This window comes from Rhopalosiphum padi, chromosome 1, assembly GCF_020882245.1.
Source record: "Rhopalosiphum padi isolate XX-2018 chromosome 1, ASM2088224v1, whole genome shotgun sequence".
NCBI classification, from domain to species: Eukaryota; Metazoa; Arthropoda; class Insecta; order Hemiptera; family Aphididae; genus Rhopalosiphum; species Rhopalosiphum padi.
Window position 1 is genome coordinate 40,010,974 of NC_083597.1, and position 21,369 is coordinate 40,032,342.

Here is a 21,369-nt window from a genome sequence, read left to right on the forward strand (position 1 = left end):
TTATTTTTATCACAAGGCCAGCGACATCAGTGCAACCGTACTTTCAGATCATACAATTTCCCCCAATTTATCTATTGGTAATGCTGGTTAACAGCGGTTCCATAATCCACAGTATAAGCACAGAACGTCAGAACACTCAGAACATTAATATTTAATGTTATTCTATGGTAGGTATAGGAATTAAAGTGAGTCATGTTCATTTTATAGTTGTAAATGTATAATATTTTACATAGCTAATAGCTACAACTCACTTTAAAATGATAATATCAAATATTAATAAATGCATATGACATTTTCTGGATAATATTCTTACCTTTAAATTTGATGATGGGTAAATTTACAAAATGTGTTCTGCTTAGCCCAAATTTGCCATGATGTATAATATGTTAGTAAGACAGACAACACATGCGGGTATAACGTCTTCTTAAGCTAAGTTTTAGTTATGCATACTTAAATTGTTTAGTAAAAGTTATCGATATAAATCTGGAATACTTCTTAAAAAATGAATGGACAAAATTGACTAAATAAAAAGTAAATGTATTATTTTACGTTCTTATTCCTTAGTACCAAGCTGTCCAGTGCTGTGGCTCAAAGTAATTGAACACTGGTGTAAATTAAAACTGCAGTTTTATTATTCTAGCCGTAGCTCAAAAAATATTAATATTTTAAAAATATCTTAAATTATATATCCACTAAAGTTAGGGTAATAAGAATATTATTAGGTAAGTAGGCAAGGGCCTTCATTATTGATTTTGTACGTCGTGCCCTGATATGATGCAATATGGTTTCTATGGAACTAGATGTTTGATCAATAATTTTATACAGGATATGAACTAACAGCTAATCTAAAATGAATAGTTTAACTTAAATGTAAACACTACTCTAGATGTTAAATTGAATGAATTTTAGAAAAAAATGAGTAAACAAGGAAGTGAAAAAAAAAAAGAAATAAATTCTAAAGATGACAAAAAATCAAAGAAGCAGACACCAACAACAATAAAAACACGGAAAGAGGGTAAAAAATCAAGAAACTTGGTGGATGTGTTCAATGAATGTGCTATGGATAATGCTTACCATACATGTCACAATGTACAAGATCTGCTGAAATGTCGAGGCTTTCCATGGCCACAGGCGCAAAAGAAGAAGAAAAAGAAAGGTGGCAAAAAGGGCAAATAAGAATAAAAATGCAATAAAAATATGTTATTGACTTTTTGTAATAAAAAAATATACATTACATTTATGTTTACATATCACTTTTCCTAAAAAAAAAAAAAATAATAATAATAAAAATATACACTGTGTCAAAAGTATAACTTTAAATCAACTTGTACAATACACATGAGTAATATAATACAATGAATTCAATATTACTTATAAATAATAATAATAATAATAATAAAAAAAAAAAAACACTAAGCAGATCTGTAATAAACAAGCCTGGCGTCATTTTGGCCGAATTGTTTTTAGATTTTATTTTCTCTAAATAATTGTTTATCACAGACAAGTCAACTAAAATGACGCCGAAACATTATTGAAATGAGCAAATTCAACTAGATCATTAAAACAAACAAACAAAAATAATAATAATAATAATAATTATAATAGTAGTAGTATTAATAATAATCAGAGAGAAATAAAGAGAGCAGGTATCTTAAGTTATTTAAAATTACAAAAAAATTAGTTATTTTTATTTTTTTTTTTTTAAATAAATTTGGTAACTGCATAGAAAGATGATAATTTTGTTTATATATATAAATTTATATAAATATGTGTTAAATTCATTTTTAAGCTCAGTAAGTTAATCCCTGTCATTTTGCACAGCCCATAATTGGTTCATTTTTCTAAAGATAATAATAATAAGATGAATGATGAAACACATTAAATCCTAAAATAAACTTAAAAGTAGTTTAATTTTAAAAGAGATAAATACAACAGGAAAAAAAGGAGTTAGAATTTGGAAAAGGGTATTAATTTATGAATAGCAGGGAACTAAAATATTAAAATACAAAGACAATTTTGGTAACTAAATAAAGCTTATGTTCTAAGGGAGGCTAACACCTCAAACTGAGCTTTTTGCCACAAATAATTGTGTTGCAATAGAAAAGCTGAAAACAAGCTATACTCAGTACAATATGTGGCATTTCTTATTGTTTAATGAACATTATTTTATTCTTTTATTTTTTTTTTATTTATCACCTTATTTCTAATTTTCATCACGATTAAAAAAATTGTATTTTATATTAATGACATTTTTAATAAATTTACTTTACTTATACACTATGAATGCTTTATTTAAACTATTAAAATGGCTTTAATTGAGCATTCATAAATGTCCCCACATATACCAAAATTCAACCATCACAGAATTTACTAAGATCAAACATATACAGCGCCTTGTCCATCATTATCATCCAAACTAATTCTAGTATGGAAAGATGGTCCACCGCCATCATCAAAAAAACGTCTAAAGGTAAACTCAAAGAATCCATGGAATGGACGATTACCATCAGAATCAGAACTCCTATTATCAGGATCAGAAGAATCTGAGTTCTGAAGACGTTCTGGATCGATAGGATCAAAGTTAGATGTATCAGTTGAAAACTGAATGCGTGGTACATGTGGAGGATTATGACGTCTCATTCCTCTCTCAAAATCTATTTCTTGGAAGAATGGATGATTTTTGATTTCATCAGCATTCTTACCTAAGCGGTTTTCTTTACTAGTACATAACTTTAGTATAAGATCAGCACCTTCCGGTGATAGATTAGCAGATGTTGGTATTTGTAGAGTATTTTCCCAATGTATAACCTGCAAAAAATGAATTAAAACAATTGTAAATTATCACTTCATAATTAGTAAAAAATGATTTATGTACCTTGTATTGAGTCTCTGCAGGGGTGTTAGCAAGAAATGGAGGCGATCCGACCAACATTTCATAAAGGATGACTCCAACACTCCACCAATCACATAATTGTGTGTAACCGGTTCGAAGTAATACTTCAGGGGCTATATAGTTCGGTGTTCCAACCAATGAATGGGCTTCACACCTTTGATGTTCTCGTCGACGTCGCCTCTCTAAAGGTTTTAATTGGTGACATCGACATTCTGCACCATTTACACTCCATTCTTCACCACCACCCATGGAGTCTTGTCTACAGTGCTCACCTAAAATATTTATGGTTAATAAGAATTTTGATTTTTAAAATATATGAAAAATATTTAAATATTTAAATATTTACCATCTTGATAATATTTTGAATTATGAGTCCATCTGAATCCAGTGCATAATCCAAAGTCAGTTAGTTTGATGTGACCATCTCTGTCAATCAATATATTATCTGGCTTGATGTCTCGATGGATAAAACCCATTTTATGTACACTCTCTACAGCACAAGTCAATTCAGCAATATAAAACCTAAAAACATTTTTATTATTTAATTAATAAGTATAAAATAAAACATAGTAAGTTAAAATAAAGCAACTCACCTTGCCAAATGTTCTTCAAATATTCCCAATTTGATTAGTAATGACATCAAATCTCCACCAGGTATATAATCCATAACAAAGTATAAATGATCTTTATCTTGAAACGAATAATATAGTTTAACAACCCACTCATTATCAGCTTCTGCTAGTATATCTCTTTCAGCTTTTACATGGGCAACTTGATTACGCTTAAGTACATGTGCTTTTTTTAATGTTTTCATGGCATATAAATGGTTTGTATCAATTTTCCTAACTAATGTAACTTCACCAAAAGCACCAACTCCAATCGGTTTGATTTTTGTGAACATTGATTTGTCCATTTTTGCTCGTTTAAGACGTATGTAATTTGATTCTTTTTGTGATAACATTTTTCTCATTTGACACTGAGCTTCATCACTCAAACCTATTTTAGCCATTTCGGTCTCAAGCTGAACACGTCTAAACACTCTTTGTTTATGTGACTTTATAACATTTTCTACATGTTGTTCCATAAAGAACTTAAATGCTTGAGGAGAATAATTTTTTACTTTACATTCCCGTCTTTCTTCTTCTTTCTCTTTACTAATAAGTTTTCGCTCTGGAATAGGGGACTGGTGATCTATTTTTGACTGACTATCATCTTCTTCATCATGTCCATTGGTAATGCCATTATTATTATTATTATTAAACGGATGATGATAGTTACTGCAATTCATCATTTTGTTTTTAGCAACAGATGATGATGGAATAGGGGGTAATGGAGGAGTAGGCTTCCTATGTTGATGATCCTCAGCATATGGTGGTGGTGGTGGCAATGGATTAGTAATTACTCGTTGGGCAGCCAGCGCTTGCATAGTACTTGCATAGCTAGGAGGTTCAGTTGTTGGCACAACTGATGGGGGTGAAGACAATGACGCTTGTTGAGGTTGTTGAACTGCTTTTTGAGCTTGTTGTTTATGTTGAATAGATGATGCATAAGATGGAGGTGGAACTGGGGAGGGAGAAGTAGGTACTGGAGCTTGTGGTGCAACAGCAGTTTGAAGTATAGGTTTTTGGACTAAAGTACTTCGTACAGACTGCATTATAATTGGTGACTGAGTCTTAGTTTGTCTAGCTCCCCAAGCTTGCAATGGTGTAGGTCGAGTTAAAGATGACATACTTCCATTTGTTGATCCAGATACAGGACTGGATGACCCTGCATTTGAAAACACTCCAGAAGACGGCGATTTTCGGTATTCTTGAATTGAAACAGAGTATGAGGGTGGTGGTGGTGGAGCTCCAACTATTGGATAAGGAGGCGGGGGTTCAGCAGTAGTCATACTTAAGGCTTGCATCTGTTGAGATAATTGTTGCTGTGCTTGTGGACCATTTTGAACAACCATCGGTGAAGTACCTCTTTGATTGGAACTACATGAAGTTCCTGGCGTAGGTGCTGGTGGCCGTGAAGGAACAGCAGGGGCTGGTGACATGCGCTTAAGCAACTGTTGCATGTGTGTTGGTACATGAGGAGGTGGTGGTGTACTATTATTTCTAGGTGGAGGTGGTGGAGGAGTTTCTGAATATGCAGAAGGAGAATATTGACGAGATAAAGGCGGATGAGAGTGGATGACTAGATCAGGTTGTCTTGGGCTATCTGACCTTGAGCTTCCTGCACCACTATCTTGACCAGGACTACTCCTTGGACCAACTCCACTCCTTTCTAAACTTGATTTTCTGATCAATTTATTACTACTACATAATCCTGTAAAATAATAATATGCATATAACTCAATATTAGATATTATAAATTATAATATTATTTATTATGCTCATAAAAAAATATAAAGATATAATAATAATTACCAGATGAAGATTTGCTGCATCCATTAGACAGATCACATTGCTGTTGCTTAGCTAGAAAATCTAGAGCTCCTTCACACCGTCCTCCAGATACTTTAAGTGCTCTTAATGATGCTTCCTAAAAAAAAAAAAATAATAATAATAATTAGTTAAATGAAATAAATATAATATATAATACTAAAATTAAAAAATATAATGGAACCAATCTAAAGTAAACAAAAAAAAAATGATATAGTTTATTAGTTTAAATTAATTTCTATAACTTACAATAAAAAAACTTTTTTAATAATCAAACTAAATTATTTTTAAATAATTAATAAATATTTAAAAGGTTAACTGATTATTTAATTATTCAGTAAGCAGCTTATACAAAATGTCTTTTAAACATTAAATTATAGTTTATTAACTAAAAGTTAAGTAATCCTTTATATTTTCTTGGAATAACTTAATAACAGAAATTTTAATTGTAACGGCTAAGCATTTTTTTACCTTGTTATTGTATCATACACTAGCAACTATTCTTATTGTATTACATAAAATGAACAGACAGCTGATTATTTTTTTATTACTATTTTAGGCTATAGAATGTCATACCTAAAATAGGAAACTGCTTCATGCCTGTTTAAAATATGTCTCTGTCGCATAATTAATCTTAATTACACTACCATACATAAAAGTTACAACAATGCTTTTTTGTTATTATTTAAATTATTATATAAAAAAAAAATTAACCATAGGATATATTTTAAATTGTAAACCAATCTATTATTAATAACCACCTTATAAAATATAAACGAGACGTTGTTACTACAATATGAAGTAATATTTTGCATTAAAATAAAAATAAAAACAATTTTAAACATTCAAATTTAACCATAAAAATTGTTTGTTAAGAGATCATACATAAAAAAGTAAATATTTTGAAATGAAGAAAAAATATTAATATCAATTAATATCATATTAAGCAACAGTCATACAATGAAAGTGCGATAATAACTAATACTAACATTAACATAAGCATTAAGCATTATGTTTCCCCAACACTGGAAATAGCTTAATGGGGATAGATAACCTTATTTTAAAATGTAAAATGTTTATATATGTTATTATTATTGGTTACAAAATAAACAAAAAACTACGGACTAGTATATATTATATCTGTGCTGTAAATTTTACTTAATATTCATGCGTGAAGTGTGCATATCATATTATCATGCATGATAATTAATTTAATAATTATAATCAATTAAGACACCATGCTAACTTTTTACTATTGCAGTTAATAATTTGTGTAGTATAGTTGCATGTGTTTACGATTTTTTTTGGTATTTTATCAGTTTTTACCTTCTATAGTTCTATCGCAATTTATTATCACCACAGACACTGAACGTATGAACAAAATACATTACAGTGTAACAACTGTAACAGTAACTATTACATAGTTATATAGGGTGATTCTTTTAGCATAAGATACTCGTTATTTCAAAAAGTATTCATGTTTTTGAAAACATTTTTTTACATAGTTTCAAGTTTTTATTTTTTTAAATGACAACATATAGTTTTAATTTCATATTCCAAATCAGAATAATTTTCTGAGTATTTTGATACATACAAATTGAATTCAGGACGAGTAGTCTATGAGTTATAAGTATTTAAAGATTAGACACGCGGAGTAGAGGACAAACCTTTTGCGGGGTAACCATACCACTCCGCGCATCTAAACTTTACTTGTAACTAATAAGTTATAACTCATAAACTACTCGTCATAAATTTGATTTTTATGTATCAAAATACTTAGAAAATTATTCTGCTTTGGAATATTTAATTAAAACTATGTTGTCATTCAAAAAAGTAAAAACTTTAAAAATATAATTTTTTAATAAAAACGTTGTTTTTTAACAACTTGAAACCATGTAAAAAAATGTTTTCAAAAACAAGAATACTTTTTGAAATAACGAGTGTCTTATTCTAAAAGAATCATCTTGTATTATAACACCAAATAATTTTCATCGTGTGACCACGGCTTAAAATCTGATATTTGGAACTATTAACGTGCGCGATCACATTTCTCCAAAATGTATACGAGATCAAAGGAATAAACAAATACTATTTATAATATATAGTAATTAAAGTTAAATATTACCAGTGTAATATTTTTTGTTCAAAATAAAAGGTTTTTCAAATTTATTTTCTTGTTAAATTTTAAATTGATTATATCTTTTATATTGAACGTAAAAAATATAGAAAAGACAATAGGTAATTAAGAGATAAAAAATATTATAAGTTATAAATAGGTGTTATCCAACAAATCTTGAATAAAGTTTCTACTAAGCTTAAAATTAATAAATAATATTACAACCAATATTCCAAAACGGTGTTCCAAGTTTTCAAACGAATTTGTGTCGAAATTACTAAATGATATTGTCTATCATGATATGTATTTTTTTAATTTAAACCAATACAGTTACAATTTGATGAGAACAATAATTTAAACTGGCCTTATTTTAGATCAAGATGGGGTTTGTTTATCGGGTTAACCAAAAGTATTAATGAATATATAATGATGTCTAGTGAAAGTAGCACGCTAATATTGGGTTGGTCCCTCTACTTGATCTAAAAAAAAATTAATTTCAATTTAAATCAGAATTATTTTTCCCATATCATTTCAGCACATGTCGCGTAATAATAAATAATAAGCAGCTCTAATCTAGAACTAAAAATACATGAACATACAAAAATACCCAATTTCACACACACAGACAGATATATATTTTTTTAATTAAATGTAATTAAACTCGAAAAACGTGTCTATACTTTTGCAATTACACGGACCGGTTTCGTATATCTTTCTTACTCGATCAATCATAAGAATAACAAGGATAATATTATATACATACTTTTATACAAAGTACAAATTCATGGGAACATAATTACCTTACAGGGGTTCCTTAATATACATAAAAAATCTAAGCTATAATCTAATGTTTTATTTTTATTTTACAATATAAAAATTCATTAAACCTGTTTGATCTTAAACTCTTAACGGGGTTTATCCATTTGCATTTTTCACAAAGTGCACAATTAGTAATGCATTTATATAAATTACAATAATTATCAATCAAGTTTATATTTTACAATTTTCATTACTTAAGTATACTTAAATATTTTATATTCAAAAAAAAAGAATAAACAAGATTCCAAATAATTTTTGTGCTTAGATGTATCAAATATGTATACAAATATCGTTAATTGTATCTTAAAAAATGCAGCGAAATAAAAAAATTATTTATGTGAGATAATACCTGCTAAATAAATTTAAAACGTATTACTATAACTTTTTAAGGATTTAAAAAAATATTTCTTAAGATTATGATTCGTTCGAATATTTATATGTTCGAAAGGCAGACATCACCCCAGAGGATTGGGACAAGGTCACTTACACCTTTTAATTGGATCTAACATTCCAGACACATGTGTCTATGCAATCATGCGACAGTGGTTACTAAAGTAATGAAAGATAGAATGAATCCATAAAACTAATATCTATTATGAATTGGTAGATTCGTAGATTAGGTTAGGTTACTTTCTACATTCCTACATTTTAAAGTTAAAACAAACAAACTGGAAATGTATAATATATGTATATATTTTCTCGACAAAATAAATAATTATTAGGTTTTAGATTTCTTAATGTTTTAGTTCAAAGCAAAAATCAGTATTTATTGATAAATATATAAAAAATAAAAATGATAAAAAAAGATAGGAATTATTCAATGATTGCACACAAGTTATATAATATAACAAATTATTAGGTATATATTTATTTTTTATTTTTTATATTATTTAGACTATAAGTTACTAATTTTGAGTCAGAAGATAAAGTATTTTGATCTTATTAAAATCCATATACTTTAAATGTTAAATGTTAGAACCTTATAACGTATAAGTACTAATAGGTAATTGATTTATTTTAGTAATATTTTCATATACTTAATTCATAGTGTAAATAATTAGAATTTTAAATCCTGTGCGGAGAGATGAATGTGTTGATTGTATAATTACTTTTTACTGTAGAAAAATATTTCAATTTTCAACTTGAAATCGCGAATCTAAATGGTACTTTGAAGGGTCAATGTAAAATATCTTAGTACTTAATAAATGGTAAAAAATTAGAAAACCGGGATTTTATTTATAGAAAATTTCGTACAATTTAAGGTTCTTCTAGTTGTTATTATAGATATTTCAAAATATTAAAGATACATTATTATGCTCGATTCTATTTATAAGTATTTGAACTTTGAAGTTAAAATTTTATATAAATTATATATTAAACAACGAATAACATAAACATCCTTTTAATTATTTTGTTGTAATTCAAAAATATTATCTATGATAAGTAAGATAAGTTACGTAAATTATTAAATTTCACTACAGCTACATAATGAGTACTTAATGACATTTTAAAAATATTTAGTTTAACTAGTACGCTTAGTACTAGTAACTTAGTACGCTATTGCATATTTATACCAAACAACCATGTCCTATTCACAGTTCGGTAATCGGTAAAAAACTATGGCCCTGTGTTAAATAAAAATAGAAAGTTGGAGAACAGGGAACTGCAGTAAATAGTGGACTTAGTGCAGTAACAAGCTTCATCAGATTTCAACGGTAAGGTGATATCCAAAGAGGAGACAATGAAGAGCAGTTTTCGAATGGAAACTTCAAGGAAAAAAATCACGTTGACTATTCAGAAAAAAGGGAATTGACGGAATGACGGAGAATTTGAAAACAATGGGAATAGACGATTGAAATGCAATTGTTCGAGACTGATAAAAGTGGCACGTAGCACGATATTGTTGTGACGAATAAACCCTTAAAAAGTAATTAAGCCGAGAAAAAGGAGACTAACTCATTGATGAGGTAAACTCGCATCTACTGTACAGCACATAGCATATTATAAAGTGTATAGCTCTAATTTTTCTCTATGTGGCTTTGTATGATTACTACCTATGACTATAGATGACAGCTGTAGTTTGTTTCATGATTCATAAAACATTAAATAATAAAATAACGATATAAACTTTAATAATAATAATAATAATATGATACTGTAAAATTATTATTTAATCATTCTGTCAAAAATAGACGGGGAAATAAATAAGGAAATATAATTTAAATTTATTTTTAGAATATTGGATTATTAGTCAATATTAATGATGTGATACCCGCATAAGGCTTCTGTTTTACAAACGTAATAATATACTAAAATATATAATCCATTTAACTCATGTTTTTTTTTAATGAATTGACCTAATAATAACCTTTTATTGAAATTTGACGGTAAGAATATTATCTAGGGCTTTATGTAGGTTTTTTTATATTTTAATTTTAAAGCAAATTCTGAGCAATTGTAAATTTAAAATTTAAAAACATACCCGTGGCCTATACGTATCTTTAAATTTGATAATCTAAACTATTATACAAAAAGAAGTCGTTTTTTTGACGCTATTAGGGGTAATCTCTGGATCTACTGAACCGATTTTGAAAATTCTTTTACCAATAGAAAGCCACATTCTTTGTGAGTGTCGTGAGCATAAATTTAGTCCGATAAAGTAATTAGTAATTACAAAATTAATTCAAAAAAATTAAATCAAAACATTATCTAAAGTAATTAGACATATTTTTAGTATCCTAGCAACCGCTTAGAAGAAATAACAAACAGTCATTAAACAATTAAAAAATACTATATGTATAATTATATATTATATAGCTATATAAAAACCCTCTTTTATCTCCTTAGAGGTCGAATTTTGAAAAAAGCCATTCTTAGTGCGCCCCTACATTGCTTAAGGAACCTCTGTACAACATTTCAAGTCTCTAGACCCAGCGGTTCGGTGTGGGTGTTGATGAGTAAATTACTAAATAGAAAAAAAAAGTAAATAGATTACTTTAAAGTCCAGGGGAGGCCAAACTTTTTGATAAAGTTATACTGAGAAATGAGAATATGTTTTTCCTTTGTGGTGATAAAACTATAAAATTATTATTTAGGGTCGACTGGAATTTTAGATATAGATATATCGCTATATAAAAATTCGGGGTGCGACATTATACGTTCTCGATGTATTCCAAAACTACTCAACTGATTTTGATAAAATTAAGATCAATGTATGTAATTTTGTCTTCGTCATAAGATAGGATAGGTTTTTATCCGGAATAATGACCTCAATATATTATATCTTTATTATGTTTAAGGCTATGCAATTAATCAATCATTTGAATAATAGATTATTTTTATCGAATGATACATAATCGGTTAAAAAAATGCAATACTGAGCGGGACAGTTATGTAAAGTTGATATGTCGGAAATATCATCTATACACCAAATCAGAAAACCAAAAATAGTTTTTATTCTCACGCTAAATATTAGCATTAAGCAACCAAACTTAACACGGATGCATTTTTACGGGCAACAAACGCACGGGGACAGTTAGTAACTAATAAATCAATTTACTCAAATATCAAAAATAACAAAGATTATTCTGAACATAAGATTTACCAAGTTTTGCATTAGTAAGACTGAGACAAAATATTGGTGTATAATGATAATAAGACTAATTAAATTACTGGTTCCTATAAAATTCAAAAGGAAAGTTTTTAGGAAATTTTGTTAATACAATTATAACTGTTAAATATTTATTAGTAATATGCTTGTTATAATATTAAAAAATGTCACAACAGTGACATCCTATTGGCCTCCAAGCAAATTTGTATGTTGTTGAATCTTAACTTTTTATAATCATTTATCAGTCTAAAACTGATTATACAGTATTAAGATCTAAGTGTACAATTACAATATTTGCTCAAAATTAATAACTGTTAAGTCTGATGTTCAAACTTAATTATACTTATACATGCCTTGCACAAATTAAAGACTGTTTTCTGCTCAAAAAAGAATACAAACGTCTGAAAAGGTTGAATGGTTTTTTAAATTATTATATATTAAAAATAATATAATTTAGTAATATTAATCCACCTATTAATGAAACTCCATTAACCTTTAACCTCGCCTTTAAGACATTTTCTTAAAAGACTTAAAATGAAAGAATCAGTGTGATTTCTAATATTGTGTTTTATCTTGTTATTTCCTTGGTACCTAAAATTAATACTTTAGTTATAATTTTACCAAGGAATTATGGTTAAAAGATTTAAGAGTTTATTTAAGACACAAAAAGTGTTATAATAATATTTGAATGAATAATTTTAAAATACATTTTTACTTATTTTTCTAAAAAATACTTTTTGTTTATGTTAGGCAATTTAATTTAACTTTCAATAATTTTTTACTAGTTTTACTTTATCTATGCTTTGTTATGAGTTATAGGATAATGCTTGAGATAATGTTAATATTTTTTCAAAATAGAAAATAGTTTTTTAAAATATAAGATATATATTTATACGATACATGTGTGCATAATTAATTTATAAACATGATATTCAAAAAAGTTTTAAGACTAGATTAGATTTAACAACTGATTAAAATTGAGTATCTTAATCTGTTGATTTAATTTAATAAGTCAGTAAGGATCTCCCAAATAAGTTTTTCTATGCTCCTATTTTTATAATTCAGGCCATACTGACAAATGTTTTTAATCCTGGTGAAATCAATATTATCTTTTAATTTTAAAATCACAACCATATTAGTAACTTCATAATTTGAAGCAGAATACTTTCCTAAAATTATCACGTACAAATTAATGAATAGTTTTATTTATTAATACAAAGTATTTAATAACATTCTATAGTTAATAGTATTTTTTTTTTAAATCAGGTATTTATTATATAGTTTAGATGAATAGAATACAACAATTAACAATGATAGTAACTTCTCTTGTCTACAATTTAAATTACAGTTAAAACTCTATAACAAAACTCTTTTATAATGTAAAATGTTCGTAATAATGGTTGGTTATTAGTTCATTTTCCATTACAAATTAATATATTACAAAAATATTTATTATTTCACAAAGGTGATACTAATTAATCCCAGGATATAGACAAAATTCATAGAAAAGTTTCAAACATGTTCAAACAAAGATGACAGACTATTTTAAATAATTGTTACATATGTAAAATAAAGTAAAAAATAAAAAAACGATAAATAATAAAATACATTTAAGTATAATTTTTGTATCAGTAAAATTTTGTTCTTTTACAAAACCCTTATTACTAAGAAAACTCACTATAATGAAAAAAACCTTTTTGTCCCTTTAAATTTGCTAATACATAACCTATTTTAGAAAAAATAATATTTTTATTCTAGTAACATTAGTTAAAATACGGACTCATATATGTTATAGGACTTAAATTTTGGGGCCCCCAATTACATGTCGGGCAGTGCCCAGGCACACCGGGTACCCCCTGTACGCACGCCTATAAGCCCAACTGATTTGTGACTTAGTCTACATACACACAAAATGGTACCTTTCTTTTGTGAGACAGACTATAGACATTCTATCACAAGAAAATTTTATTTTTAATAACAATTTTGTTGTTGTTAGATATTATAAATATTAGATCATAAAGACCATTTATAATATTATTATTTATTACTAGAGTTCGGATTTGAAGACAAAACTTTTTTTTATTATAATAATTTTTATATAAAAATGTGTCATTTACAATGAAAAAATTTTTTTTTATCTTTTTTACTTATAAATTAATTTTTGATTATACCTAAATGCTTCTTTTGTATTTAATTTTCAATTGATTTAATAGTTTTATTTATATATAACATGCGTTTTAATGACACAAATTGATAAGATCTTCTGAAGACGATACATTGTAGTTTGTCAATTATTTTTAATGTGTTATATTATTGGCGATATTTATCGATATCACTAAATACTTTATCAAGTGGCCAGTTAATTTAACATTTATAAAAGTACCCATACTACTTATCTATAGATTAAAATATGTTCATAATGCGTTGATATACTAGATTCAAAATTGTTCATCAGTCCACATTTGTTTTTTAATACAAACTAGTTAAAATATATAATATACAAACTATTTAATTTTTTAATAACTTTTGTAAATGCTTTTTGTTTTTAAATAAATGCTTTTTTATTAATTATATAGCCTTTAAATCCGAACCCTTTTCATTACAAATAATGACAACTAGTTTTTTATTGAAATGTTGTACAGTGCACTATGTGATCTTATTAGAAATGGTCAATAACTATTTAATTAATAGTTTTACAATAAATAAACAATAATACCTGATAAAAGATACCTACTATGTTAAACAAAAATTAATTATATAAAAATCTGTAATACTTATAGTTAAATAGTAGCTACAGCTATTCATGGTATATTATACTATACAAAGTGAGAAAAAAATACTGTGGTATGATATTATAGTTAAAAATATAAATAACTAGATCAGTAACATTGTCAATATCGTTTTCAAAGTGATCATATACATAATTCATATGCAAATTAAAAATTATAGTACCTATTTAAACATTAATATGTTATGTATTCAAATATTAAATAATGCTAAAATATAAGCATTATGTAGTAAATAATATAATTGTAATATTATAACTTTTTATTAATTCAAATAATTACTCGAATAATTAGTACTAGTATATTATATCATAAAACTAAAACAAAAAAATGTCTATTGTTTAATTATTTCTATTATAAATTAAAATATAACTTTTGAGGGTTTATTTTTTGTACAAACTATATTCAGTTAACCAATTTTAATTAATTTAGAAACATTTTAAAAAGATAATTTTCAGCAAATATTAAATAGTAAGAATCAAAATGTATTGCTTTTGTAAATTTTACTTTTTATAGTAAAATCTTTAAATATTTTAATTACATACAGATTTTAATAAAAATGTAGGATTATGTACAATTTTATATATTTTTAAGTCACATCTTGTTGGAGGATTTATTTTTTTGTGGCAAGCAGTGGCTTTGGTAGCAACTTGTCTCATACTATGTTGTATAATATAATAAATATAATTTAATAATTGATGCACATACGACATACTAAGTTGTAACACAAAAACAAAAGTAATAGATTTAAAATTTATAAAAATATTTAAGTTGTGATATTTTAAAAGGAAAAAGATGGGTAATAATGTACCATGAAAGATTTTTTTTCAAAAACTTGAAAAAAATATTCTTAGTACAATGTAACAGACAATTAAGATAATTGTTTTATTAAATTTGCTATATATTTGAATATTAACATATTCTTTTAAACTATTGTTTAATAAACTTAAATTATTTTTTTAAATTCAATTTTATTGTATATTTAATAAACAGGGCATTTTTAATAAAATTTAAAGATATTTTTAGAGCAATAACAAAATACATTTTAGACACTTTTAAATGTGATAAAGTTTGAGCTTTATTGTTTAGATTTTATATTTAAATTATGATCAGCAATATTAAACTATTCAGTAATCATGTTCCAAAATAAAAATTATTTATCGATGACTCACTAAAACGATTTAATATAGATATGCAATAATATAAATAATATACATCTATAACTTGTTCAAATCTTTAAATAGATTTAAATATTCAATAGTTTTTATATATTCATTATAACATATAAATAGTTATTGTTTGTTATAAATTAATAATAATATTATATTTCTTAGTAGTTTTAAATAAAATATCTTTTAAAGTATTGAATTAATAATCCAAATAATTCTTACTTCAGTGTACCCCATTGCGATCAATTGAGTAAGTGTCTGCCGTAATCTGTTAAGCTCTTTGTCGACACAGTTATTCGAAAGAGAACTAAGGCCAGATACAGACCCAATGCCAGAGGTAGCTGATCCTGAAGCACTTGAGATGCTTGACACGCAGCTGGCAGCGCTGCTGTCGCAGCCACCAATATTCGCGAAGGGCAATAGTGAATTGCGGATTTCTGCCAATGCCTTCTGGCGGTAGCCCGAAGATGATGATCGGGTAGATGGTTTGCCCGATGCAGGCGCCGCAGAGTTCATGCTGGCGACGGCTTCCTCGGGCGGCCCATGACTAACTGGGGGCCGAGGACACACAGACTACGCACTCACACACATGGCAATTTTGAACACAACATGTGTTGGTATATAGATAAACTTATATAGCAATCACATGGTTGATACAAGCAACTGAAGTTGCTTAATTAAAAGTAAAAAATCCAAATCTTTACAGTTGAAAATAAACACCTGAAATATAAAAACAAATTATAAAAGTAACTGCTGAAGTTTTAAATAACACAATTTTCAAGAATGTCTTTTTCTAAAATATTATTTTCCATAATATTCATAATAATATAACATTATATAATAGAAGCAAACTTCCAATTAAAAAATAAATAACTGCAACTTGTACAACTAGTTTTTAGACCTATAAGTAAATTATTGATTTTTTATCTTCAAATCTAAGAGCCTCATGCAACCAAACCAAGAGAAAAATCAAGAATATTATATTCAAATCCTTTACAAACTAAAACTATATTTAAGTATCTCAAAACATAATAATTACATACCCTACTAATAATTGTAATAATGTAATGTAGAATTAAAACCAGAAATAAGTCAGGATTAATATTTTAAGTATTAACTCTTGAATGTAATTAATCTATAAAAATGTATTTAAGTAAAATAGTTAAACACCTATACTTTCTTATTTCAAATTTGTTGCTTTAAAATATCAAGTTATATTTTACTACTTTTTAAGTAATAATAAAATAATATTTATAATATTTAAAAATTGAACATATCTTGCAGTTAAAATAAGATATTTTGTTTGATATAGGTGTTACCTAAAAAATATTCAACATATAAAAAATTCTGTATAAAACATCTTAGTTAAGTTAGTTACTATTTTTTTAATATAAAATTAATTATTTGAATACTTGATTTTATTGGAATATGAAATGAAAATTCCTATAAAAAATAAATCAATTATTTTAGGTACCTATATACCATTTAAATAGTAAAATTAATCAATAAAAATATTTAATATAATATTTTTTAATAGAGATAACATCGGGGATAACATTAAATTATATGGAATATTATATAATATAGTTAATTTATTGCTAAATTCAATGATAAGTAATAGATACTATTACTACTACTTAATATTTTATTAACATGATAATTTGTAATAATTAAATAAAACAATACAATACAAAACTATATTAAATTCTTAATAACAAAATTTGATTTAAATATTTGATAAACTCAATTACTGCATAAAATAAAGAAATTAAAATGTTTATCTTTTAATATTTTAGTGATATTAATATTAAATAATAGATTATACCACTAGGTGATACTAGTGATTAAACAATATTAAACACTGAGTTTTGTACAATCAATATTATGGTAATAATATGTGACATACCTATACTTAAGTACCTATAGGTATAAATAAATAAGTAGACAAGATACCTAAAATAACACACTTTTAACCGACTAATTATTAATTACCAACTATCTCAATGACCATACCATAAACAGTATTATAAACATAATATGTAGTAATTCTGAATTCATAAACTTAAATTTATTACATAAATAGTTCATTTTCATGATAACAGCAAGTAGCAACATATATTTTGACAATGCAAAAATAATTTATGTTAAAGACCTATTACAATTTGCAGGAACACTACTTATGTATAAAAGGTTTTATTTCTCTTCAATTTTTGAATATTTTGTTTTAAATAATTTAAAAAATATCTCCCCTTTAAAAATTTTAATAAATGTACCTAGTAGGTAACAATATAGTATACAAGGGTAAAATATATTAAATTAGTAAATTTAAAATTCAAAATCAACAACTATTATTTTTGAATATCACTGAAATAATTTTGATTCTCATGTTGATTTGAATATTATTGATTCTGCTCGTAGTAATTTTTAGTATACATACAAGTTAGGTAATTCATTAATGCTTAAAACACCACTAACTGGTGGTGATCTTCCACATTACATTATAAATGTTTTCATTGCATTTACCAAATTTATGATGACAGGATAATAAAAACACTGACCAAGTTGAGTAGATAATAATGTATATATAATTTTTAAATTCAATAAATATACGAAGACTGAACATACAAATGAAAACAAAAAACTTAGAAAAACTAATACAAATTAATTCAAACAAAAATTAACTACATACAGATATATTATAATTGATACTAAAGACCTATCCAATATACAATATTAAATTTCTTTTCCTAATTAATCATAAGAACATCCACAAAATTTGATTGATAAATAAGATGCTTGTCTATCGATCATCAATGTTTTCTAATGTATACCATTGATGCGTGCGTTTGTCAACAGTATGACATAAATCTATAAATCGGACAAGGCTAATGATAGTAACAAATACCTAATACTTTTGAAATGTCAGATGAACCTACTGTGACTCAATACAAAATGGGAATAGCACAAATTACCATAGCAGAACACCCGGTCATTAAAATTGGTACCTGTCTACGAATTATCATGTGGGTACTGACCTCAGGACCGGTAGCGCATCGTTAACCCGTCATTGGAGGGTCTTCGGTGTCCTCCGTGTTCAGTGCACGTACCCACCAATGCAGCCTTTGGACGATGAACAGAGAACTCGCGACACTTTTCGCACATTTAGAACGAATACGGATCGGCTTTTCCACGGGATGAAACACACACGAGCGGGACTCGCGCAAAGGCAATCGTCGGGCGTGGAATTGGCGGGCGCGGGTACGATGAAAAAAATAAAAAGTATCATAAAACAGTATTATCGAGAAACGAAAACAAAGAGTCTACGTTGTCGAATGTGCCATTATCATGGCCGCCGCCATATTGCTACAACATTCCGATGTCCCCCCCACCAACGGGAGATAATTAAAACTAGTCGAAAAATAACTGCACGGTTAATTAACACAAATACACAAGAACGATCGTAAATAAATCTTCTTTCATTTTTTTCTGTTCATTTCTCACGTCCCGACCTTTTTCGGTATTTTCCTTATCGTTTTAATATATTAATAAATTCGTATTTTTATTACCAAAAAAAAAAAATCCAACAACAACAATATCATACGGCGGTGTCGGCGGCTGAGTGAGTGTGTGTGTGTGTGTGTGTATGTGTGGTGAGTGGTGCACCGTGCGGCGTGTACGTACCCGCAGCGTCGGTGTGACGGTGTCGCCTACGGGCTACGAGTCCCGGATCACGAACGGGAGTCGGAAAATTTTCGACTAAGAGACGCGCGTATTTTTTTTTATTTTCAAATCGAAACGGTTAATAATCTACATAAAAACGCTCAAACGCAGTGAACAAAATGATGGAAAAATGAATAAACAAACTATTTTTTTTTTTTTTTGAGTAGGCAGGTAGCCAGGTAGGGTGTACACGCTGCCGTATATATTATTACTACTACCCAAAAACGTAATTATTTTTCTTGATCTCATCTGGCCCATCTGGGAATTAGTAATTACTTCTCCTGCTAACCTGCAATAAGGGACGGGAACTACCGTTTACTGATCAAATATTATGGTACTACATACCTAAACGTCCTAAACGGCTAAACCTAAGGACTTGAGATAATGGAATCCTAGCCAGATACAGTCTCACCACGACACTACCTATATTATGTATAGATTTGGGTATAATGTTGTGTATTCGCGTATGCTATGATACCTAATAATGATAATAATAGAAATAATATCGTCTTACACATTCCATGCAATACCTATAATATTTATTTTAGTTCGTCGTGCGACTCTGCTGGCTCTAGAGAACCGGATCTCGAGTCCGATCCGCAGATCCGCTATAAGTGTGTATCAGTGTATCACCACGGTATTACGATTATTATTATTATTATTATGCACTCGGACGATAGCTCGCTCGGATCGTCGCCGTCCGAACGTTCGTACATTATATATATATATATTATAATATATTAAAATGTTTTGTTACGGCGCGAGCTCCGCCTCGTATTATAATATGTATATGTATGTCGAGGAATGTTCGGAATGCCGGCGGCTGCGACGGGAATGTTGACGTGAAACCAACGTACGATATATACGAAATATTATTATTATTATTATATTGTGCAACCTCTCGGCTCTCGTATATAGTCGTATATACTCGTATGCATTGCTCCCGTCTCTAAGTCTGCGTTCGTACACAACGACAATGCGAACACACTCGCACATTCATATAAACGCACTCGGCCCCAGAACATATTTTATGAATACGAATATTATAATAAATTTATATGCATAATAGTAGTAGGTATACAAATTTAATATTAAATTAATATATTATATATTTATACGCGTGGAGTGTTTATAAATGAGAGCGCGACCAGTGGGAAACTGGGAAATAAAATATATACGGGAGAGAGGTAAAAGAAATATATACAGAGGTATATATTAATATCTTATTTTTTAAACTAGACCGAGCGCGAACATCTCACAATCACCACCGTCGTCACTCGAAATGGCGAAATTTCGGCGCGGTCTTGGCCGCCGGCTAATGGCGAAACGCACGTGACCGCCGTCGCAATCGCGATAAGCCCTGGCGCAACAGTTGAGCCCATCTCGTGGTGGCGTCGTCACGGCAACACCAGGCGGCCGCGCGCAATTCATATAGCCTATACTCTATAGGTAGTATAAGGTAATAGGTAACGACATGATAATAATTTAAAACAATTTTATGTCGTGTAAATTAATGAACGGTACAATATCACAGTAATTCACTATACAGCTAATACTGTAATTAATATATTAATTGATTAATACCTGTACAAAAAGTTATTTGTTATAACTTTTACGTTTTAGGTAACAATACGATTTTATAATATAAATTATAATGTATCATTTCCTGAACCAAAATAAAAAAAGTCAAAGCAAATTATTTTGGTCGCTAATAAAAACCATTTTCATCAATCACTTCATGGTGTTGAGTGGTTTGAGCCTAATATTCTCAGTTTGGTACAAAAATCTGTTTCTGAGGCAACCGAATATGCCATTATGGACATATGG

At 27.9% G+C, this 21,369-nt stretch overlaps 2 protein-coding genes across 3 annotated transcripts; one reads left to right on the forward strand and one right to left on the reverse strand.

Annotated features, from left to right (window-relative positions):
• The first annotated feature begins 65 nt into the window (after positions 1–65).
• On the forward strand, positions 66–1,234 carry LOC132918133 (small lysine-rich protein 1). 2 transcript variants are annotated; one of them, XM_060979243.1, is made up of 2 exons: positions 66–167; positions 910–1,234. In XM_060979243.1, exons 1-2 carry the CDS (start codon positions 165–167, stop codon positions 1,174–1,176), a joined length of 270 nt encoding a protein of 89 aa, XP_060835226.1. In that variant the 5' UTR covers positions 66–164; the 3' UTR covers positions 1,177–1,234. The 2 variants fall into 2 exon arrangements, with proteins under 2 accessions (XP_060835226.1, XP_060835225.1); XM_060979242.1 differs by having other exon boundaries at positions 97–185.
• LOC132918131 (serine/threonine-protein kinase Warts) lies at positions 1,197–19,459 on the reverse strand. Its single transcript, XM_060979239.1, has 7 exons — positions 18,858–19,459; positions 16,045–16,542; positions 5,308–5,422; positions 3,487–5,206; positions 3,240–3,415; positions 2,876–3,165; positions 1,197–2,808 (listed from the first exon to the last, which is right to left on the reverse strand). The coding sequence occupies exons 2-7, from the start codon at positions 16,336–16,338 to the stop codon at positions 2,377–2,379; spliced, it is 3,027 nt and encodes a 1,008-aa protein (XP_060835222.1). The 5' UTR covers positions 16,339–16,542; positions 18,858–19,459; the 3' UTR covers positions 1,197–2,376.
• Between the last annotated feature and the right edge of the window lie 1,910 nt (positions 19,460–21,369).